Source organism: Heptranchias perlo, chromosome 19, assembly GCF_035084215.1.
Source record: "Heptranchias perlo isolate sHepPer1 chromosome 19, sHepPer1.hap1, whole genome shotgun sequence".
NCBI classification, from domain to species: Eukaryota; Metazoa; Chordata; class Chondrichthyes; order Hexanchiformes; family Hexanchidae; genus Heptranchias; species Heptranchias perlo.
In genome coordinates this window covers 37,681,801-37,705,870 of record NC_090343.1, presented here as the reverse complement: position 1 = coordinate 37,705,870, position 24,070 = coordinate 37,681,801, and the positions used below count along the sequence as shown (strand labels likewise).

At 41.7% G+C, this 24,070-nt stretch overlaps 2 protein-coding genes across 6 annotated transcripts in view; one reads left to right on the top strand and one right to left on the bottom strand.

The window, feature by feature from the left end:
- Positions 1–446: 446 nt before the first annotated feature.
- tti1 (TELO2 interacting protein 1) lies at positions 447–22,801 on the bottom strand. 4 transcript variants are annotated; one of them, XM_068000624.1, is made up of 8 exons: positions 22,762–22,801; positions 16,075–18,435; positions 12,657–12,824; positions 10,000–10,151; positions 8,355–8,495; positions 7,906–8,110; positions 6,827–6,914; positions 447–5,902 (listed from the first exon to the last, which is right to left on the bottom strand). In XM_068000624.1, the coding sequence occupies exons 2-8, from the start codon at positions 18,386–18,388 to the stop codon at positions 5,719–5,721; spliced, it is 3,252 nt and encodes a 1,083-aa protein (XP_067856725.1). In that variant the 5' UTR covers positions 18,389–18,435; positions 22,762–22,801; the 3' UTR covers positions 447–5,718. The 4 variants fall into 4 exon arrangements, with proteins under 4 accessions (XP_067856725.1, XP_067856728.1, XP_067856727.1 ...); XM_068000627.1 differs by having other exon boundaries at positions 22,766–22,796; XM_068000626.1 differs by lacking the exon at positions 22,762–22,801 and adding an exon at positions 21,975–22,026.
- A 199-nt stretch (positions 22,802–23,000) lies between these two features.
- rprd1b (regulation of nuclear pre-mRNA domain containing 1B) overlaps positions 23,001–24,070 on the top strand; it is a 36,075-nt gene continuing 35,005 nt past the window's right edge. The window contains exon 1 of one of the 2 annotated variants that reach the window (XM_068000623.1): positions 23,001–23,279. In XM_068000623.1, the coding sequence (XP_067856724.1) occupies positions 23,129–23,279 (151 nt within the window). In that variant the 5' untranslated portion in view covers positions 23,001–23,128. The remainder of the gene's footprint in view (positions 23,280–24,070) is intronic. The other variant, XM_068000622.1, reaches the window with a different exon arrangement.

Here is a 24,070-nt window from a genome sequence, read left to right as displayed (position 1 = left end):
GCTCCACTTAGTGGCCAGTCTAAAAAGTGCAGCAATTTGTTTAGGTGAAAGCTAGCAATGAACTAATATTCATAGCACGCTGAAGACATGAATAATAAGAAAAACTTATGAAATTTATATAACTAAACTAAGCAGGAAGTGGTATGTGGCATTTCTGCCTTTATAATGGGCAACAAGAAATAATTTGGTGTTTTGGAATGCCAACACTGGATAAGAATCCTCTAAGTGGATGGCACTACGTGGACTGTGGGCTCATTTGAATATTTGGAGAACATGCTCGTTGTAATGCAATGTGATGTTTTCTTTATTGAGCTGTGGTGTATAAAAGGGCTGATAATGTTATCATGAGCAAACTATCCAAGAAAGCAGTCACTGAAAGCATGTGCAATTAGAAACACAGGATAAATGATTTCAACCAATAAAAAAAATGTAAATTTCTTCACATCCTCTCTTAAAAAAAATAAGGTTTTATTTTTCCCTTTCAAATATAATAAGTTTTATACATATTAAAGTGTTTATGCAAACTCCAATTAAACTTGGCAGGTCAGAATATGATTATGTGCAAGTACATTCTGTGCATGTCTAAGATTCCATATTATTTATAAACTAGTAAGAATATAATCACATTAAAGCAGCTGAAAACTGGCAGTAATACGTACTTTAATCATTATAACTTCAGTGGATAATGCCAGCAAACCTTTTTACTGACATTGTACAAAGATGCTGCCATATACCTCAGAGGACAATGCCTGGGTCTGTGCGGTAATGAGTTTATTACAGTCATTATTCTGAACAACTGTGGCTTTCTAATGTCACACATTTATCTTTGTCGGCACCTCATGCTGCAACATTCCCCCATTAATCTGAATAATGTGGATCTAAGCAAATCTACCTCGGCAGAGAACGTTAATTTACAGCCAAGGGCTGGACCACATCTCATTACTTCTCAATTTAGAGCTAAATGGCTCAAGTGCGCAAAAGGTCACAACCTCCATACATAATATACAAGGTTTTACACTTGTTTCACACAGTCTGAAAAGTTAGTTGCTCAGGCAGTGACAGAATATGGTGATGTTGCAGCATAAAGGGACAGATATCTCAGAGCATTTGGCAGCTTCAGTGTTGAAGACTGTTTCAACCTTGGCTCCTGGGGGAAGCCAGCTGGGGTCTAAGCTGTTTTTGAAAGTATTCGGTAGGTTTAAATCTTTTGATGTTTTCTGTTGTCCCCTCATCCCTTTTTATTTCTTTGACCATAGCTTGAGGCAGCCTTGTCATTACTGTAAAAGATGCTTATCTAGACAACGAGGGTCAAGAACAGTTTCATCTGAAACAGATCAACAAGTTTAGCGTTTCTGGTATTCATTTTCTTTCCCGGGTTTGCAGGTGTGTGTTTTGCTCTAAATTCATCGCTTAATATAGGCTCTAAATTTTTGAGTAGCAAACTCACATGATTACTGGATCCCCTAAGTATCAGTGGCATTCTATACTGCCTGATTTGGGGAAGGATAAGCATTAAAACAAAAAGAGAGTCATCAGGCAGTCAAAAATGAGACCCTGAATTCTGTTTCTGAACTGAGGTCTTTTTTTTAAAAAAAACACCAAAATTTTCAATTGAATGCTCATCACGTTCTGTGCATTTGCTGTTTCAATTTTGAAAACCTTGGGGGCTAATTTTAACTTTATACACCCTGCCTGATTTTTATTTCCATTGAAGTCAATAGAAAGGAAAATCGGATGAGGTGTATAACAATCCCCAAAAGTTAAAATTACCTCCCTGGGATTTAACTTGTAGGAATAGGAAGTGATTGTAAAAAAAAATTGTTCTCTATCAAGATGAATAAAAACAGATTTAGCTGATGAGGGTTTTACTTGCACGTCCTTTCATCAATGTGTACTTTATTTCACTCGTGCCACCTCGAGGTATAGATAGATCAGAGGTGATTTTAATTTCATCCCACCAATGGTCTTGGGTCTGCTAAAATAAGCTCCAGTTAATTGTCGGAGTGCAAAGGAAATTTTGTCCTGCAGTTTGGAACAGCCGTCATAAACAGGACACGAAATTCATTGCCTTGCATTACTGGTACGTTAGGGCTGAGCTGCATTCTTTTCAATCCATGGGTGATGCATGCTCTGTGGATGGTTGCCTGCATGCATTTCTTTGCTTGGATCAAGTGCACGTTCTACATTTTGGAAACAATTCACTCACCCAGATCACCAAGTTTAGTCAATGCTGCAGAATTGAACTGATTGCCACCAGCACGTGGAATGAACACTTTCACCACAGTAGTAATGTTTTTTTCTCCAGAAGACTTGGGTCTCCTTGTTGTCCCTAGCTATAAATTCCTCATCAGGAAGGATTATGGGGTTACTGATGCATAGAATTCTCCACAACTGCTAATGTGTCTGAATTTTTAGATGGTAGAATTATGATTCAGAGGGGAAGGAAGGGAAAAAAATGGCGAGCAAGGTCAGTTTTTCTTCTTCACCAGCTGTGTTTCTAGCTGTTCAACTGCCATGCTGAGAAATCAAATTTGGCCAGCTTAGATAAGCCTTTTGACTAGAACACACTGCCTTCTGTTCAAGAGCCCAGCAGTTATCTACTTGAGCTATCAGGACCCAGCCCCCCCCACCACCCCCCATTTAAATTAGACCATACTTGCTAAGATACCACTACCCTCCTGTGCAAGCACACATAATAATGCACTGTACATTTATGCTGTACAAGTCCATTAAGTATCAACTTTAAAATAAAGGTCAGCTTGACAGGGATGATTAATAGAACTGGGAAGTGTCGTAGCTTGAAAGAGTGAACTAGGAATTGTAGAACACAAGTGAGTCATCAGGGCCAAACTAGCCAATGTTATTAAAAATATTCTTCTTAAGTGTTCCAGGAAGAAATCTTCATTAAAAAGCACAATTCCAATAAATGTTTTTTAAAAAAAATACCATCTATCAGATCACTTTGTGTAAATCTCTTTCTTCAAAAATACTTGATAGAAAAAATGCTACAGTTCATGCAACTGTCAATTCAAACTTAGGATTTTAACAATGTCACCATGTTATTGGGTCGTGTAAGACACACTTCACTAAGTTTTTAAGGGAGCAAGAACACAATCAATTTTGACACTATTCAAGATTATAATTTCAATAAAAACTAAAACCAAACTGCCAGTTTACGTCGCACCAGTTAAGGCGTCTGAAACTGCAGCAAGTAACATGGTAGACTAGGTTTTTTTTTGAAAAAGGCAGTTGCTTCAGGTGTTGGATCTGCTTTGACACTGTTAAGTGCTTCTTTACAATTAAAAGAACTGCACGCCAGATAGAATTCCTAGAATGGGGATTTTACTGAGCATACAGCAAATGGCATTGAACTGTGGTAAATAAATCAGACTTGACAACGAAATATTTGTATAATTTAACCATGATTCTGTGCATGCCTCTTAATGATGTTGTATTTTTGTTATGCCACCAACCACATACTTCGTATTTGAAAAAAGAAAATGCTAAAGTCAAATACACAGTTTAGTCAGAATTTAATTGAAGTGTTTTGAAATGATCAAAATGGTGGTCAATTATATGTTCATGAGCAGGCATTAGAATAATTTCTAGCAGGGCCACATCTGAAAGGGACCAGCTTTCTTCCAAATCCAGTACAAACCTCAACATATTGAGGGGCATGCTATCATTCATAAATGGACACACAATCCATCCTCTTATCCTGCTAAAGACTTGGGTAGGGGATGGAGAGTGAAGTAATAAACCATCAGTCTCCAACTTGAGAGGAGACTTACTCAGGCTCTCAGGGCACCCCTGAAAGTGAGCCTTTTGTGACCCGAACTAACAGTCACATTTGGGATTTTTGGTTATTATTTGTTACTTCACTGAAGGGCTTTCGGATTGAGTTACGCGTAAGCATTACGTTTTAAAAAAAAGTAAATTCACACAGGTTTAAAAAAAGGGCCACATGCTCCAGGCACTGAAGATGTGTATTAAACTCAGATAAGCCATGATGTGGAGATGCCGGTGATGGACTGGGGTTGACAATTGTAAACAATTTTACAACACCAAGTTATAGTCCAACAATTTTATTTTAAATTCAGATAAGCCAGTTTGTGGAATGTCTCACCTCACTGTCTATTTCAAACAAAAACAAACAATGAGTCAACTGTCTCATCCTAGGCCCATTAACCAGGATGACCGGGACTTTAAGTAATTTGTTGTCTCATCTCCAATGGCCAACAAATATTCACACCCATTGTGGTGAGGACATCTTCCATGTGGTCACTGCCCCCCCCCCCACCTCAATTCTTGGGATCAGAATTAACAAAAAAGGAGAAAACCCTTGTTTGGGGAGCAGTCAGGTTTTAAACAAGAGACTGCGAGGTGTAGGCTTGGGGCTGGAAGCTAGGTTGTAGGGTGTCAGTTTTTGCAGTCAGAAGTTGTCTAGAAAGAAAAGTAACGCCAAAAACAAGTTAAGTTAGCCCACAAAAGGGACAGGGCTAACGTGTGGTTTACTATCCAACCCGTGCCCTGCGCTCCCCCCCCCGCCACCACTATTTTTCAAGGAAAGAAGCTCAACTAAGCTTTCAAAAAAGGTGGAGAAGTGAATGTGCTAAAGAAAAGATATCCAGTTCTGATCATAAGGGGGAGCTGCTGTTACATTCCTGGGTTACACTGTCATGTAATTAGATATCGGGCAGTATAGGCACAATCCTGAACATAAGATGCTTGGACGTCTTACTGGAATGACCAGCACCCAAGAAGGACCCAAAACTTGTAACACTAACTATTGACACAGTCTGTAAAGTTAACTCATGATCACCTATAATTCAAACAATTGATCTAGTACATTTATCAGATAGTAAACCACTTCCCTCAGATTCTCTAATATGCGCATTTTAGGAACTTGTCACGTTCTCAAATATCAAACCATCACCTCAGTAATTTAGATTTTCACTAGGAAGTTTAAAAAATGTGTGCAAATTTATTCCGGAGGCTTTTCAGGTGTAGCAAATATTGATCAACAGCAACACCAAAAGAACAGAACATCCAGTTATATTTAGTAGGTCCTTAGACAGTATTACTAAGAATTAAGTACCCTAAAGTTGGTACAGATGTTTTGGAACTCAAATCTATTTAAGTTTCACAAACAAAAAGCCCCTTTGAGATTTTGAAGGCAAAAAAACCTCATAAAAAGACAGATATGGTTATTCCAGTTTGGGACCTCTCACCACCCTTACTAGCTAATCACACTGTTGCTGCGTGACTGCCCCACCGTCCTCGCAGCCAGTCATAGGTGCATGGCTCGATACAGAGGGGAGGTAGAAGACAGAAAGGAAAGGAGTCATAGCATGTTACAGACCCAACTACTACAGCTACTTCCATTTACTGAAACCGTTCCATACAAGATGATTGTGGCAGTTGTTCTAATGTGTGAGACACTCCCTTAAGGCATTTTTCTCACCTACATCTTTTAGGCCTCTGTCGTGCGCCATCTGTGGTCAAAAGGTCAATGTGTGCTCAGACCTTTGACAGTGTTGCTGTGAAACAAGCCACAAGAACCTGGTGTACAGTACACCAGGGAGGACTTCACATACCTACAGAGAAGCGCCTACCCTCAGCTTAACGCATTCCTTGCACCAAGGCTGATATTGGCATTCTGCATATGAGGCGTTTTAGTTATCGTATAGACACTGACAAGTGCCACAAATTCCTGAGTCACCGAAACCCTTGCAGAAGCCGAAGAACATTATCCGTGAATTCATTCCTTTGCTTCCCCATTCCAGTCAGTTGGAATGGTGGGAGGCTCGAGTGTGGTGGCTTGTAGGCATCTGGACAGTAAAGTTCATTCAAAATGAGCCAGATGGCATCAGGATCAACTTCAGTTAGATGGTAAAAAACACTGGTGAAGGGAAAAAAAAATATTAAATACACATAGAAGAGTTTGTGATTTTAACTGCCAATTGAAACAGTTTTATAATAAAATGGTTTACATATTTTTTCCTTCCTCCATTTTTTTCCTACCAATTCTCTTCCATCCTTTTTGGCCTCTGCTGAAGACACCTTTCTGGAGTACTGATCTATCAGTTCCCTTCTCTCTAACCCAGGGCAATGAGGCCAGTTGTAGTATCCCTTCATCACCCCGCTGAGATCCACTAATTCAGCAGACTGAGAATCTCCCTGGTCTGAAGGCTCAGCTACTCAGTCTTAATTAGTTGGCCCATGCCCGGTTTCTATATCTAATGTGGATACATGATGAGAGGGGATGTTAATGTAACTACACAATTCTTTGTCGGTGACGAATTTAACTACAAGCTAATCTCTCCTAATACTCAACAATGCAACCTCACTCTTGGGCATAGGCGCTGACTTAGAGGGAGCAATTGCGCTCCCCTCTACCCCCCCATACCATAGAATAACAGAATCATAGAAAATTTACGGCACAGAAGGAGGCCATTCAGCCAGTCATGTCCACACCGACCGAAAATGAACCACCCAGCCGAATCCCACTTTCCAGCACTTGGTCCGTAGCCTGTTAGGTCACGGCACTTAGGTGCACATCCAGGTACTTTTTAAAATGTTGAGGGTTTCTGCCTCTGCCACCCTTTCAGGCAGTGAGTTAATAATACCATGTTAATATTGGGGCACAATATACCCTAATGGGTTGTCAGAACTGCCTGGTTATATTTTTTCCTGAAACAGAGATATATACAATAAATAAAAGATATTAAAATGAATATAATAGAAGGTACTGTTGGGGAAACATACTTCTTAAAAGCTGCACAAATTCTTCAAATTTCATTCAAATCAGTGATTAGTGAGTTACCTGCAAGCTGCTTCCTGGAGTTTCAGTGGCTGCCTGCTGCTCAGGTATGGTAGGCAGGTGCTAGCCACCATATCCAGGTCAGTCTCACCTGTGTCAAGAAAAATAACTGATATTATCTCCGCCAACGCGATTAAACCATTTTTATGTCACTTTTTTGTGTTCACCAAGGTGAGGGATATTAGTACTGAGGAATTGAACACTTTGGACTGGATATTACAACTAGATGGTACAAGTTCAACACCAATACTCACATCACCAGTCCAGATACTCGTTAGGTACACTGACCTCTCAATCCCGAGCAATAATGCGTTAGTGTTGCTTTATTCTCAAGAAAGAGGATAATCCAGTTGTACCAAAAATGAGAAATGGCAGCCAAACATTGTAACATTTACAACTGCACAATCTGTTATCACACAGCCCAAGTGACAACTAAGCCGCTTGTTATCTAGAGGGACTTTGGTTAAGTTGCTCTAGTTTTAAAGTTGATGAGGAAAGAGCCCTGAACTTCTATACACTGCATTGCCAATAGCTTTGAAAAGTATAATTCAATATAGCCATTGATCAATGTTGGTCTAAATTGGCAATCACCACATCATAAAACCAAAGACAAGTGCCCATTAGAATATGCTGGCCTTGAAGGGTAGTCTGGCTACAGCAAATTAACGTCTCCTCTGGAAATCATTGGGAACACATGAAAATCCATCATTGTGGCAGTATCACTTTCTTTGGGTCTTTAAAATGTATTTGTATGGCAATATATGGAAAAATAGGGCATCTGCTCCATAGCTGAATAGTTAGTCACTCACTTGTATTTTTCCAATACAGAATTTTACTAGTAACAGTCTCATTAGATCATAGGTTGATATGAATTCAGTGTCTGAAATGCATGAATAGTATGAAGTTTGAACACTGCAGCTGCATTTAGAAAAAAAAACTGAATTAGGACACAAAATTAAAATAGAACCCTAGCCCCATTTAAAAGGGAAAAGTTGCCCCTGATAAAAATATTAATTCCCTTTTCTATTATATTGGCAGTAATTGAAAGAGTCCAACCATCGACATCAGAGGTATGTGCTTACCAAGATCCAGTTTCTCACAGAAAGTTCCAAGGCCCTGAAGCACAGCCAACTGTAGTTTGTAGGAGAGAGTGTGGCTATAAATGGGCCCGGCTTTGCCACTGACTGGGGCTTGGTTTACTAAAGATCTGGTCACCTTTGGCAAAATGTCTTTAGAAACTCGGCTCCTCAGAAATTCACCACATGTGTCACCCAACTTACACAGCACCTAGAAAGCAAGAGAGAAACCACTTAATGCTCTGCAGTTTGTTCATACAAGATCTGAAAACAATCCCAGCAGATTTCTGATATCCTGAAATACATTTTAGTTTTAAGAACTTATTTTCATTATAACACGCAAACATTTTTGTAATGAAGTCAGCATAAAATAAACTGTTCTTGCCCTGGTTGAACAAAAGTCACGTGAGACACAACAATTCACCAAAGATGCTGGATAGGAAACATCACTTCACCTTGAACGCCCTGAGAACCACGAGGGGATCATCATTGGTCAATCTCTGCACAAGAGGACCCCAGACACGGTGTACCATTGGGAGCAGTTCATTCACATGACTCTGAAGAACAGTAACACACAGTTCCAAGACATCCAACACCTATAAAAAACAAACATTGTACAGCAATAGATACACAGTAAATGATGAGGCACACATTGAAAGGATCACAGTTTAAGGAGAGACACCCTCTATATTCATTGTAATCATGCTGCTTTCATGAAGCAAGAGTTTACTATTAAAATATTTCACTGTTCTAATACAATTTGATGGTTTTACTCTATTGTTTGCATTATGTAATATATAAATCCATAGGGTTTGCTAGTTTGACTGTTTGGACCTTAAAATATTTCTTTACATCTAGATGGCCTGGCCACATTAATCCAACTGGAGGAGAATGCAGGCAGCAAATTTCAAATTTAAGATTTTAATAGCAAAGTCTCTCAATTTCTTTTTAAATTAGAAGAACTCTCCATCATATAGATTCCTTAAAAAGTACAGGTGCAATATGACATACCCATGTAAAACAATTTTGCAGTTTTCTTGGGCTGCACATCCTTGGGGCCTGACTTGCTCCATTCATTTTATAAGAAGCAGACTAGGCAGGGGGGAAAGCTGGAAGCATTCACATCTGCTCCCCATTCCCACTCCTCACAATTCTCTCTCGAAGCATAAGATGGACTGGTACATGGCAGCTCTAATTAGGAGCGAACTCATTGGAGTAGGTTTTTAAAATATTATGGGCCAATCTTACATTTGTGATAACCATGCAGTCTGGAAGTATTCAAATAGCAAATTGAAAGGTGTGTATTGCTTCTAAGATCTCATGTCATGGCATAAAATGCAACACAAAAACAAACAGGTAAGTCCCGTTACCTTATTGATAAAGGTAGTGTAATTGCTAAAAGCTTTACATGAGAACAGAGTCCAAGTTACTCAGCTTGCTGCAGTTCTTCACCATCTTACCCTAAAGCACTAGTCCCAGTATTATTTGTTCTACCTATAGTACATGGAAATTGGAACTTATTCAGCAGGTCAAAGATTAAAATGCGATTAAAGTCTGAAACATTGACATGTCTCTTCTCTTTATAGATGCTGACTGACCTACTGTGTATTTCCAGTATGTTTTTATTTTCTTTTAATTAAGTCATGCAGTTTATTTATAACATGTACAGAAAGAACTATGCTACGAAAACTAACTATCAATTTGCTTGATCACAAAAATATGACTTTTTAAACTCACTAATGCCACTCCACAATGGATTGGAAGCAGCTCTGAATGACTAACAGAAATTCAGAACTTCTGTAATTTAAAAAAGATAAATTAAAGATAACGACACCATTCTGAGGGAATGACAGGGAACACAGGCACATGCACTTCACTTGTACGTTGGGATTTCAAAGGAATGCCTCAACTGGGTTTCTATCAAGCCCAATATTCTCTGGGTTATTTTTTTTCACAAGTAAAATCCCCCTGAGGATTTCTAGTCTTACTGTTAAATGATAAGTCTCTCACACAGGATAAAACAATCCTACAATTAACAGATAGCCTGCAAGCCCTTGAAGATTTTATATTCTTTCTTCCAGATATGGAACAATACAAGACCTTCAGCCGCAGTTTAATGCTTTTGTCTGGCAGGAGGTGAATGCATCTCTCCATCACATCTTTGGAGATTTGGATATGAGCTGGCAGCTCTTTCTTCATATCAGGGTGGTCGCAGCTGATGTCAGATTCCAATTGATCAGGGATTTCACATTCTAAAACAGGACATACACATGTTAGAAAACTCAAACATCACCTACAACATTTTAAAACTGTGACTGTCCAGAGCACAGGATGGATGGTTGAATATCAGACGTACCATTCTAGACAATGATAGATTCCAGGTTATTGGTGCTGGGTCTTTCAAATTCACAGATATAAATCAGACAGAAGAAAGCCATAAAAGTTATTGCTATGACATCAAGCAAGCCAGCATCCCTAGTTACTTGGAGATATACTAGAGTGGAGATGAACAGTCTTGTTTGACAATGGCAGCCAGCGCCATATGAAACTCTCAACCAAAGGACAAGGAATAATACCAGTACAATACTGGCATAAGTTTATACTTAAGCACCACTCTGAAGAGGATCCCACCCAAAGCTGAGCAAAAACTTAGCTGTGTAAACTGAACGTCATTTCTGAAGTGTTTCAAGAGCTGCCCTGGAAATATTTTCTTTTGTGAAGCTTCAGTATGCACAGCTTCCTTATGTAACTTGTTATTCAGTTTGCACAACGCCCCAAAGTAATGGTGCTCAAATATTACAGAGTCCGTTTGTAATGCACTGTGAAACTCTGGAGTGTAATGATCTGCTTTAAGTACATAAAGCTCTCCATATAATGCATTGTTTATTTTCATATGAAACTGACAGAAGGTACTATTGCCATCTAAGAGAGAAACAAATCAACAGAAATAAGGTAAAATGTGTGAATGTGACAAAATAACACAAGTGGGCTATGAAATATATTGTGACATTTGGGCTGCTGAGGTTCCTTACGGCCCCAGAAGCGATAGAGCGACACTTTCTTGGGGCCACTTTTAATTTTATTAACTTTGGGCAACTTTTCACGATGCTCAGACTTCGTTAACCAATTCTGCTCTTTAAAGAAGTATTAAAAATATTTAAAAGCAAAAACTATTTTTGGTTTTGACACAATATTTTCTGCTTACTAGGATCTCATCCCACTTCCCTTAATTGGGAATTATTTCTTTGCAGCAAAAGTAAATTGACCTCCTCACTTATCAACTATTAATCACCTATGTTTAAAGGGATGTGCAATCATCTGAACTGTCCGTATAGCATAGTCTTAAACGCTATAGAGACAATTAAGAGACATGGGATCATATTGCACAGTATTTTTTTTAAAACCCTAAAGATATGCTAAAAGATTCTTTTAAATGAGAGGGTGATGAAATTCTCTGTATGAAGGACTCAACCTTAGTTTACTTAGTTGGACTAAAATCAGTACATTTCACAATGAACCAGTGACCATGGGAGTGTGACTGATCCAATAGATTACCACGTGAATTTCAATGCCAATACATTTAAAGGCTTCCTGCGCAGGTTTTCTATACCACACATGAGCATCAGATACAGTAAGTACATCTTTACTTTCTGTTATGTCAGCAGACCAGCAATTATTGGTGTTAACAGTAACACCAGTCTTGCTAAACATTCACTCTGCAGCCTTTGTTCTGAGCCACATTATTCCACTGGAAAATGCATTAATGACAGCAGGTGACTAAGTAACTGGATAATCAAGAAAAATCAATATTAACGCTAGTTAATCATTAACAAGTGAGGTGGTTTTCAAATTTGCTAGTTGGCTTTCCAACTGCAACACAGCCCTCCGTCCGCTTACATAACCCTCCATCCAGCACAGCTGTCTGAAAGCTACATTGTCGTGGAAGTATCGTTAAATCATACAGAATTTAATATTCAGCAAAACAAAGAATATGCATTAACAGAGACTATATCAGAGTTTATACAGCACGATTAATCTGCCAGCATTATGCTAGGAAGATTTTGCATTCCTTCTCAGACAGAGCTAATGGAAAAATACTCGGCTGAAATTAGACTGTATGTGAAGGATGGCCGATTGGAAAAAAAATAAAGTAAGCTGATTAGGGGACTGTGCAGGTCTGATATGGAGAATCCTCTCAGTATCAACACTCAACAAATCATGTAAGCATAGTTCAAGAATTAAGGCATAAAGAGGGCTTAAACAAATATGAAAGGCGGAAATAGAATGAGAAAGGGAAAGGCTGATGGCGAGATGGCAACAATGAAGTGAGAGAAGGTTGCAGAAATGCCATTGAACAGATGAGAAGAGATTAAAGGATTCACTCAAAGTCAGGGCTATTCACAGTCAATCCATCCAATAGCTAATAGCTGGGTTAATCACAGGAAAAGCTTATGGGTTTGAAGAGGGCTGTGAGGTCATGCAATTTGATTGAATTCTAAAGTACTTCCCAAATAAGAACCAATATGGGAAAAAAAAACATCCAATTCACTGAGACACACAATAACCTAAAGCTAAAGCTTGCAGTATGCAATTATCTTTAGAGCTGTCAGTCAGCTACATGTTACTGGATCACAGGCGCCTATGTGACAGTAGGTTATATTCACTCTGTATGCCTTGAGGACAATAACCTCTATTGTATTGGAGATAAAATGACACGCTTTCACTATCTGGTAGAGCCATTCTTGTCCAGGAAGTACCTGTTTTGTCCAGATCAAAGTCCTCAACATCCCCCTCTGCCAGATGTTTCTGCTTCCGATATTCCTGGAAAAAGCACTGGATCTCTTCTGCTGTGATACCAGACCTGCAGGCTTTATCTTGAGGTTTCTCCGTTTTCTGAACAGGATCCTCAGGTGGAAACCAGTGAGCTGTTTTGTGATCAAAGATTAACAGGTTACTGTGTCACAGAATCGCTCATTAATGTCTAACTAGTTGAAGGGCCACAGACAGTCAAAATTTACACAAGAAAAATATTAAATAAAATTTTCAGGAGCCACACAGTTAAACTGGACCGCAGATTCTGAATTGCATAGATTCATGGGAGAAAAGTTACAAAGGAATATCTCTCTGGAGGATCCACGTTGCCATTACATTTTCACCACAGTAAAATAGCAGTAGCCATTTGTAATGACACAAGACTTTCAGGATATGTAGCGTAAGTATCAGACACTCCACCTTGGGTGTTTAAAAATTTATGTTTTTTTCATTTTCTGTAAAAACATTAGTGAACACATTTGGTTATTAGTTATAAAAATATTGGAGATGGGGAAAAAAGGCTGTTTGATTGACACTCAAGACTCATCCAATTGGGCAATGAAGAGTCTGTTCACTTTTCAATTGGCATGGGACGGCGGCAAGAATGGATGTGTCAGGCAACCAATGGTGGGAGCATTGTTGGGGGGGGGGGGGGGGGGGGTTGGAGGTCATGTGATTCAACCTCCGGGAATACATCCAATCAGAGCTGATAACCCTAACTCCACCCCTGGTTCTATGGAACTAGAAACACAGGTATATAAGGGGGTATTGTACTGAGCAGCGGTAACAGAGACTTCGAACCACAGAAATTTACAGTATAGAAGAAAATAACTTGTATTTATACAGCGCCTTTCAAGACCCGAGGTGCCAACCTAGATTATGCGCTCAGGTCTCTGGAACGGGTCTTGAGCCCACAACCTTCTGACCCAGAGGCGAGAGTGCTACCACTGAACCATGTCTATTGCTAGCACTTTGCTAGGACAATCCAAAACTAATCCCACTGCCCTTCTCTCTCCTCGTAGCTCTATCTTCCTGTGGTCCAAATATTTATCCAATTATCTCTAGAGAATCAATGGTCTTTACCTCAATCACTACCTGTGGCAGAGCATTCCAAGCTTCAATAATCATTGAGTAAACTCATTTCTCCTAACCTCCCTTCTCACACCAGGTGACAGTTTTAAATGGATGACCCTCTAGTCACTGTCACAAGTGGAGGAAACAGTCTTTCCCTATTCACTCTGTCAAAACTCTTCATAATTTTTTTTAAAAGTAGTTAAATCTGCTCATAGCCTTCTCTGGTCTAGTGGAAATAGTCTCAGTATCTCATCTCTCCTCATAACCATAGGTTCCCTTTCCTGTTCATCATCCTGGTGAATTGTGTGCTCCCTATGGCTTTAAATTCTTTTCTATAATGGGTGCCCAAAACTGCACAGCAATGTAATTGTGGGCTAACCAACGTTTAACCTCCATAAACTTGAGCTCATCCAAAACTTTGCTGCCCGGAAACTAACACGCCAAGTCCGGTTCACCCATCACCGCTGTTCTCCCTGACCTGCAGTGGCTTCCAGTTCAGCAACCCCTCAATTTTAAAATCCTCATCCTTGTTTTCAAATCCCTCCAGGGCCTCGCCCCTCCCTATCTTTGTAACCTCCTCCAGCCCAACAACCCTCAGAGATCTGTGCTCCTCCAATTCTGGCCTCTTGCAAATTCCCGATTTCCTTCGCTCCACCATTGGCAGCTGTGCCTTCAGCTGCCTCCTTGAAGATGCTCCTTAAAACGTGCCTTTTTGACCAAGCTTTTGGTCACCTATCCTAATAGCTCCTTATATGGCTCGGTGTCAAATTTTGTTTGCTAACACTCCTATGAAGCACCTAGGGATGTTTTACTATGTTAACGGTGCTATATAAATGCAAGTTGTTGTTTTGTACAAATTTATTACTTATTTACTAGTGTTCCATGCCCCAATTTATAAAAGCCAAAATGCTGCTGGCTTTTTTTTAAGGCTTTATCTGCACTCGCACTTTCAAGGAATATTTAGTTGCAGTTTCAGGGAATAATGTACTTGAAGCACCAAGCAATCATGTGCTGTGTGCATATCAGCTGATCACATTACCCTACAAAAGAGAATCCATTAACAACCCTACACCTCAGTTTGCAGTGCTGTGCCGGTACGCTTGAGGCTTTCCGCGACCGGTTCCGCAGGGACTAGAGTGCATCCTGGACCAATATAATAACATTTTAATTTGACACTTATTTTGGGGTTTTTTTTGGTTTTCTGCACATGAACACACCCTAAACTCTCCCTTCTTATAAAAAGGGGGGCCTAAAACACACAAAAAAAGTTTGCAGTGCTGAACAAAAGAAAGCCAAGCAACTACAGTTAAGTAGTCCCATTATTTAGTGACTCCTATTATTAGAATTGTTTTTACAAACTGGTTACATTAGTAATAAACACAGAAAATGCTGGAAATACATAGCAGGTTAGTTGGACTCTATAAAGAGAAAAGGCAGGTTCTGGTGGTTACAGGTGCACACCCTTCATCAGAACTGAAGACTAAAAGATAGCAAGTGTTCAATGCACAGAGCAGCAGTTACAAAACTTGGCTTACTGGTATTTGATGTGTAAAACTATAAAAATACTATAGTATCTCATACTATAATCTTTAATGACAGTCAAATATCAATGAGGGGTTTAGCATGAACCATTGCTTGGTGCTTCAAGTACATTATTCCCTGAAACTGCAACTAAATATTCCTTGAAAGTGCGAGTGCAGATAAAGCCTTAAAAAAAAAAGCCAGCAGCATTTTGGCTTTTATAAATTGGGGCATGGAACACTAGTAAATAAGTAATACAGTGCCCAAAGCTGAAGCTATCATTGCTTGAGGCTAATTCTGTAAACTGAGGGTTTACCTTTAAGCCCCAAAACACACTGCATTTATTATATGCTTTTAAATTTTGACATTTAAGAGAACGAGCAATCAAATTGGTAATCTGCCCAATTACCAGGTTTCAGCCACGAGATTAATGTGGAGTAGTTACTCTCTCTAGTGGCGAAAACAGATATTGCCATTTACACTGAATTGCATACGTCATGTTGGTTTTTAATAGTGGTACTTTCTGTAAGTTCTAAGGTTCTTCTTTCCTCCCCTCTGAAAAAGCCTCTGACGTCAGGCCTGTGAAATTGCTTCTTTACTTCAGATTGTCCTAGTTTTCACCCAAAAATGCCATGCTAAATGCAAATGGGGAAATCCACTAAATTGGCAGAAAACCATTATTGTTTTGCTTTAACATCATTCCATCTAATCACAAACGTGTGCTACATTTTAATACAGGTACTTACTGCCTTGACGCACGATACATACCTAAAGCTGTCATTAGCGAATGGAGGACAGTGAAAATTAGCTGAGCCCTTTCATCGTAGTAATGATCAAGAGACAGCAGCACATCTTGAACCACATCATCAACCAAAGGCAGGAGGCTGGCATCAGAATAGCTAAACATGACGCTGATAACACGGGGTGTGTGAGGGTGCTGAGATAGCCTTCTCAAGTTGAGGGAAATAGTGTTTACTAGATAGTCCGAGTTCTGATTTATCAATTCCTGAAGTGAATCATAGCCACAGGCTTGGCAAAGATCTACTAATGTCCTTGTGGCCGTTTGACTAACAAGCAGAGTCTCATCTCCAACTTTCTCTATCACTGGGTAGAGGGATGTCATTAAAAGCAGACGAAATTCCTTATTTAACACACAAGCAAAATGGCCAATTCCTTCAAGCTGGATGCAGATTTGCCAGATGTTACTGTTCATAGTATGGACTGTTAGACTTTGACTTGAGTACAGGTAACTGCTGTGGGATCCTCTAGTAAAGCCCTGAAATTTTGGTTGGTTTGTATTGACACCAGTTTCATATTCTGACTCTATACTTGTTACCAAATGCCAGTTAGTTGTGCTTGTGTATTCCTCGATAATGGATGTCACGGTTGCCTTGAAATCATCTGTGCTAACTGGAGTTTCTCTTTCATGCAGAACATCCACATCTAACCCAGCACCCCCTAGCAACAGTTCATTAATCACCAATGCAGCCTGTTTCCTGTACACTACAGACTCTTGGTAGAGTTCCATAAAATGATCCACCAGCAGATACAGACTGCCATAGTAACCTAAAACCCTGCAAATCTGTTGAAGTAATGCAAACACACGTTCGTCATTAAAATACCTGAAGTATTTTCTCTGCATAGCAGGCTTGCCCCATTTTCTTAAGTGATCCGAGCCAGGCAAGGAGGGTGTTGGGTGCTGCAGAGCCTCTGCTTCAGAAGTCAATCGCCTTTCTTCCACAATTCTCACATCTGTGACATCCATCTCTAGGATTTGCATCAGCGCTTTTGAAAGACGCCCAAGGTGAACAGTTGAATTTAGAACAACACTGACTTTGTGGCCTAATAATTTTAAATAACCAAGTAACAATCCCAAGGATGTCAATTTACTCTGGTCGTCCAGTGTTCTCATGAGTCTTGGAAGAGCTGTTGTGAGTGCATGCAAGTTCTCCGACAGCACATCTGTGAAAGCTTTGTTCTCACACACCACACACTGTTCGGAGACATTTCTCAAAACTTGACTACATCTGGTTTGCACCTCTGGTCTCTCGTCACCCACGAGCCCCACTAGAACTTCCAGCAGCTGGCCGATGGATTGTTTGAGCGATTTGTTACATTTTGACAGCAAATGGTGAACTAGTTCGACCAATTCCAACCTGACTTTCCAATGTGAGTTACCAGCAGTGCAGCTGCATAATTTTTGCAAGAGCACATCCAGCTTGCTTGCAGTGCTTTTCATCCATTCTGGTTTTCTGCAAATTACAAGCTCAGCAAGTTTACCCTGCTCTGCACAGAACATTTTCTTGTCATGATGGTTCTTGGACAGTTGGTCATCGGCCATTACTAAGCTCACCACCTTATACCAAACCTTGATGGCATAGGTTGTTACTAAGTGACCCTGTTTAACATCTCCAGAGATAACGCGGGTCATTCCTAAAGTGATCCCAGGCAAAAACGAGGCAAATGAGTCTCCAACGTGAACTAGGTCATTGTTGTCAAAAGAACAGTGCGTATCTGGGCAATCACACTGTAAAATCAAGACCAGCAAACACTTCAGGGCAAGAATTTGGAGCTGTCTTGATTTTTCATGTTCAGCTATGGCTAAAAGCAACGAGATAACAAACCCTTGGGTAGGAAGCATTTCTGGCTGGTACAGACTTAGCACAATGTCGCCATATGCTGAATGTAGCAGGGCAGTGAGTCCTTGGACAACAGCCATTTTAAGCTCCTCTGAAGTTATGGCCAGCTTTCCATGATTGCCTGGAGAGGACAGGCAAAGGGAAAGGTCGGAGAAGAGGTCATGAAGAAGTTGCTGATTCTGTACACATGTTCGAGAAATAATAAAATTAATGCACTCCACTACACTCTGGACAAATCTGTCCTGCTTTAGACCAGGTGTCCTAAGTGCAAATCTGAGTGGGAATAACACATACTCCTGCAATTCCTGTAAGGCAGCATCTCCAACTTTCTGCAGTTGAGACTGAAGGCTCTGTACATTGTTAACAGTCTGCTCCTTCGTTATCCTAACACAAATTGGACGCAAGGCACCAAATGCTTCCTTTGGGGTATCAAAGATGGCCATAATGCTGTCTTTCTCGCCCCTACCACTTCATCTGCTGCTCTACCATCCTGTAAAAAAGAAACAGAATGTTATGTTTAATTTGCTGGATATTTCACACTATAGGATAATAAGATAAATTCATAATAAAATTCAATTTTATTAAACAACAGGTAGCAATGTTATTTTGGAGAAGTGACCAGTTATTTTGAATGGCATAATATCATGTTAGTAATGGAACTACCTGTACACAACTGTACCAAATGGATGCTTTTAGCACTTGCATGCTATCAGTTAAATTCACACTGAAACAACTACAATCTGACAGGATTAGCAATCATTTAAAGGCTGGGAATGTGTGCTGTAGATATTACAATCCAATGAATCACCAACATTTACTGAACAAAGTCCAGTTTTCAGAATTGAAATGATTACTAATCCTGTAATATTGTCACCGTTTCACTGTGAATCTAACAAAGTCTACCTGCCACAGACCTCATTCACAGCAGCAACACAGATGCTACATCAAGTATTTACAGGTTCAAGTATGATGCCATCCGTAGTGGAATAGCCTGAAAAGACTCTTGTCAAGGCTCATACAAGTACTGACTTGAAAAAGGTACAGAATGGCAGCTGAAACTGATGGAGTTGTACCTCAGGAAGAAGTTAAAAGGAAAAGGAAGAAAAACATGCAAGGGGTAGAAAATCTTCAGACAAAAAAAGCTAAAAATGAGTGATGAATGAATGAAATTGCTATGTAAAAGCAGTAAAACAATAGAACACTAGTAAATTGCCTATGACATTGCCCACCTTCAGTTGATGAATATAAATTTTTGTTTTTCATATAAAATGGCAATGAAGTTGAAAGTTCAGAAACTTGCTCCACGCAGCCACCTAGTGGCCAAAGCCTGCAATTACACAGTTAACATGGCAAAATTGAATGGGAAATGTTGACATACCAATTTACCATGGGAAATGTCACAAAAGGATGATGAAAAATTGTGACAACAAAGAATGTGTGGACAGGAAGCGTATGACCTATGCAAGATTACATAGGTAGTTTCCCTATATAAATGTGGATATAAAATCTATAATGGAAAAAGTTGACAGGAAGTGCACACTTACATAAGATTGTGTACATATAGAATCATAGTATGATACAGCTCAGAAGGAAGACATTCAACCCATCGTGTCTGTGCCGGTTCTTTGAAAGAGCTATCCAATTAGTCCCATTCCCCTGCTCTTTCCTTATATCCCTGCAAATTTTTCCCCTTCAAGTATTTATCCAATTCCCTTTTGAAAGTTATTATTGAATATGCTTCCACCATCCTTTCAGGCAGTGCATTCCAGATCATAACAGCTCGCTGCGTAAATTCTTTTTCCTCATGTCACCTCTGGTTACCGACCTTTCTGCCACTGGAAACAGTTTCTCCTTATTTACTCTATCAAAACCCTTCATGATTTTGAACACCTCTATCAAATCTCCCTTTAACCTTCTCTGCTCTAAGGAGAAACAACCCCAGATTCTCTAGTCTTTCCCCATAACTGAGGTCCCTCATCTGGTACCATTCTAGTAAATCTCTCCTGCACCCTGTCTAAGGCCTTGACGTCCTTCCAAAAGTGTGGTGCCCAGAATTGAACACAATACTCCAGCTGAGGTCTAAGCTGTGATTTATAAAGGATTACTATAACTTCCTCACTTTTGTTCCCATATGCCTCTCAACTTGTTCCGCCACCTTCTAAGACTTGTGTATGTATATCCCCGGGTCTCTCTGTCCCTTTAAAATTGTACTATTTAGTTTATATTGCCTCTCCTCATTCTTCCTACGAAAATGAATCACTTCACACTTCTCAGCATTAAATTTCATCTGCCATGTGTCTGCCAATTTTACCAGTCTGTCCATGTCCTCCTGAAGTCTGTTATTATCCTCCTCATTGTTTACTACATTTCCAAGTTTCATGTCATTTTCAAACTTTGAAATTATGCCCTGTATACCCAAGTCCAGGTCACTAATATGTATCAAAAAGAGCAGTGATCCCAACACCAAGCTCTAGGGAACGCCACTGTACACTTCTCTCCAGTCTGAAACACAACCGTTCACCACTACTCTCTGCTTTCTGTCCCCTAGCTAGTTTTGTATCTCCACTGTCACTTTAATCCCATGGGCTTCACTTTTGCGAACAAGTCTATTATGTGGTACTTTATCAAATGCCTTTTGAAAGTCTATATACACATCAACCACACTACCCTCATCATTACTTTATCAAAGAACTCAATCAAGTTAGTCAAACACAATTTACCTTTAACAAATCTGTGCTGTCTATCATTTAACCCATATTTCTCCAAGTGCCAATTAGTTTTGTCCTGGATTAATGTCTGTAAAAGTTTCCCCAACACTGACGTTAGGCTGACTGGCCTGTAGTATCTGGGTTGACCCCTTTTTTGAACGTTTGCAATCCTCCAGTCCTCTGGCACCACTTCCATATCTAAGGAAGATTGTAAGACTGTGGCCAAAGCCTCCACTCTTACTTCCCTCAGCAACCTAGGATACATGGCATCCAGGCCGGGTGACTTTTCTACTTTGAGCACTGCCAACCATTTAAGTACCTCCTCTTCATTTATACATAGACAGCAGTCTACATTACAAGTGTGCATATCATGGAATTGTCTTCATGGGCCATACAAATGCATATATCATGGAATCTCAGGGGCTACAAATAAAAGTTTAACACCATTTATTTGCATATAACAACTTGCATTTATGTAGCACCTTTAAAGCAGTAAATGTCCCAAAGCACTTCATAGGAGCCTTATCAAACAAAATGTGACACCGAGCCACATTAAAAGATATTAGGACAGGTGGCCAAAAGCTTGGTCAAAAAGGTAGGTTTTAAGTAGCATCTTAAAAGGAGGCGAGGTAGAGGGGTTTAGGGAGGGAACACCAAAGCTTAGGGCCTAGGCAGCTGAAGGCACATCCACCAATGGTGAAGCGATTAAAATTGAAGATGCGCAAGAGGCCAGAATTGGTGGACCGCAGAGATTTCGGAGGGTTGGAGGAGGTCACAGAGATAGGGAGGGGCAAAGCCATGAAGGGATTTGAATAGAAAAATGAGATTTGTAAAATTGAGGCATTGCTAGACATATCACAAACTACTGAGTTGATTATCTAATTTAGGATTTGACTACCAATGAGGCAGCAACATTAAGTCCAGCCATTTCTAAATCTCCAGACCTATAAGATTCAAACAGGAGAAATTAGCAAGTAAGAAATATGGACACAAATAAGACTGAGTTACTTGGGCTTCAAGGGCCTGATTAACAGGTCTTGGGGCGCCTACAGCTTTGGCACTTTTAATAATCCTTTAACTAAGGCAGTCAACATTAAGGAAATGTCAGGGGGTGAGATCTATGATGATAAAGGGCGGCACAAGCTGCGAACCCATTTAGGAAAATGGAGCGCCGCTTATTTTCAAAGGCATTTTTTAAAATCACTTTATTTTAAACTGAAACGAGTGCGAGTTGGCAGGTCTGGGGATAGATTGAAATAACCGCTGGGGGCTGGGTTCAAAGCTCTAAATCCGTGGTCTGGCTCCAGGCAGGTTTCTTTACCCCGGTTCTATGTCCAGGGGCTTCCCACGGGCGGTTTAACCTGCCGGGGGGGGGGCGCGGTTTAACCTGCCGGGGGGGGGCGGTTTAACCTGCCGGGGGGGGGGCGGTTTAACCTGCCGGGGGGGGGGGGGGCAGAGTCCCAGCCCCAGTGTAATGATAAAAGTTAACAGCTCCAGACCCAGCCCGGCCCGACCACCCCCTCTCCCCCACGACCCGGCCCGACCACCCCCTCTCCCCCACGACCCGGCCCGACCACCCCCTCTCCCCCACGACCCGGCCCGACCACCCCCTCTCCCCCACGACCCGGCCCGACCACCCCCTCTCCCCCACGACCCGGCCCGACCACCCCCTCTCCCCCACGACCCGGCCCGACCACCCCCTCTCCCCCACGACCCGGCCCGACCACCCCCTCTCCCCCACGACCCGGCCCGACCACCCCCTCTCCCCCACGACCCGGCCCGACCACCCCCTCTCCCCCACGACCCGGCCCGACCACCCCCTCTCCCCCACGACCCGGCCCGACCACCCCCTCTCCCCCACGACCCGGCCCGACCACCCCCTCTCCCCCGGACCCCGGCCCCTCTCTCTCCCCCGGACCCCGGCCCCTCTCTCTCCCCCGGACCCCGGCCCCTCTCTCTCCCCCGGACCCCGGCCCCTCTCTCTCCCCCGGACCCCGGCCCCTCTCTCTCCCCCGGACCCCGGCCCCTCTCTCTCCCCCGGACCCCGGCCCCTCTCTCTCCCCCGGACCCCGGCCCCTCTCTCTCTCCCCCGGCCAGGCCTCACTCACCGACCGTGACCCGCGGTTCCAACAACAACCGACTCCACCGCGCACGCGCCAAACCAAGCCTGTTTCTGCGCTTGCGCGTTAACGGCGACTGATCTTTCATCAGAATTTCGTACATGAACGATCATTGAAACAAATAATACCATGATTTTTTTTTTTCACATCACGTTTACAAAAATTATCCCCCGTTCCTGGCCGCTGCGGGTATAACCATCGCGCTGTCACGTGATCGGGCTATCTCCACACCCTCTGACCTCCCAGGGTGAGAGGGCGCGGCGCCATTTTGCCGGGGGAGGTGAGAGCGGCGAGTCGCTGCCCCGAGTTCATTCGCCTCCCGTGTGGGCCCGCGGCCTGCAGCCACCGCGGGGAGATGTCCTCTTTCTCGGAATCCGCGCTGGAGAAGAAGCTGGCCGAGCTAAGTAACTCGCAGCAGAGTGTGCAGACCCTCTCCTTGTGGCTCATCCACCATCGAAAGCACGCAGGCATCATAGTGCACGTCTGGCACCGGGAGCTGAAGAGAGGTGAGAAGTTCTCCGCGCCTGAGCCCGGTAAAGGGGCAGCTGTTTGTACCCGTCCCTGGCGGGGGAGGGGAGCGGAGCGGAGCGCCCTGCCTGGGCGGGTATGAAGTGCTCCCTCCGGTTACAACAGCAAATCCGACGGCAGCGCTTCTACTCATTGAAAAAGAAAGAACTTGCATTTAGACAACACTTTTCACAATCTCCGGATGTCCCAAAGCGCTTTACAGCCAGTTACTTACTTTTTGAAGTGTAGTTACTACTGTTGTAATGTAGGAAACGCGGCAGCGAATTTGTGCACAGCAAGCTCCCACAAACAGCAATGAAATAAATGACCTGATCGTTTGTTTTAGATGATAATTGAGGGATAAATATTGGCCTGGTCACTGGGGAGAGCTCCCCTGCTCCTCTTCAAAATAGTGTCTTAGGATCTTTTTCATTCACCTGAGAGGGCAGACGTGGGTTTAACGTCTCATCTGAATAGATCACACCTCCCAACAATGCAGCCCGCCCTCAGTACTGCTCTGAAGTGTCAGCCTAGATTATGTGCTCAAGTCTGTGAAGTGGGACTCCAGCCCACGACCATCTGACTCAGAGGTCAGAGTGCTACTGAGCCAAGGCTGACATCTTCATGAAGGGCTTTGGACCAAAGAGTAGGTTGAATTCTGTGATGAATTTGTGCTTGTTTTGTAAACATTTCCTTGTTTCAAGAGCCAAGTTTCTGACACTTTGAAGTGGAGATAGTAGTCGGTTTAAACTGAGTGATGGCAAATGCCAGTAATCTCAGGACTGGAAAG

What these genes read in the sequence shown, in the direction of transcription:
- tti1 (XM_068000624.1), bottom strand. Translation starts at nt 18,388, where the DNA reads ATGGCCATCTTTGATACCCCAAAGGAAGCATTTGGTGCCTTGCGTCCA. An exon ending in TTCGCTAATGACAGCTTTAG is followed by an intron (nt 12,825 to 16,074) that starts GTATGTATCGTG and finishes ATCACAAAACAG; the next exon opens with CTCACTGGTTTCCACCTGAG. An exon ending in CTCCAGGAAGCAGCTTGCAG is followed by an intron (nt 5,903 to 6,826) that starts GTAACTCACTAA and finishes TCCCTTCACCAG; the next exon opens with TGTTTTTTACCATCTAACTG.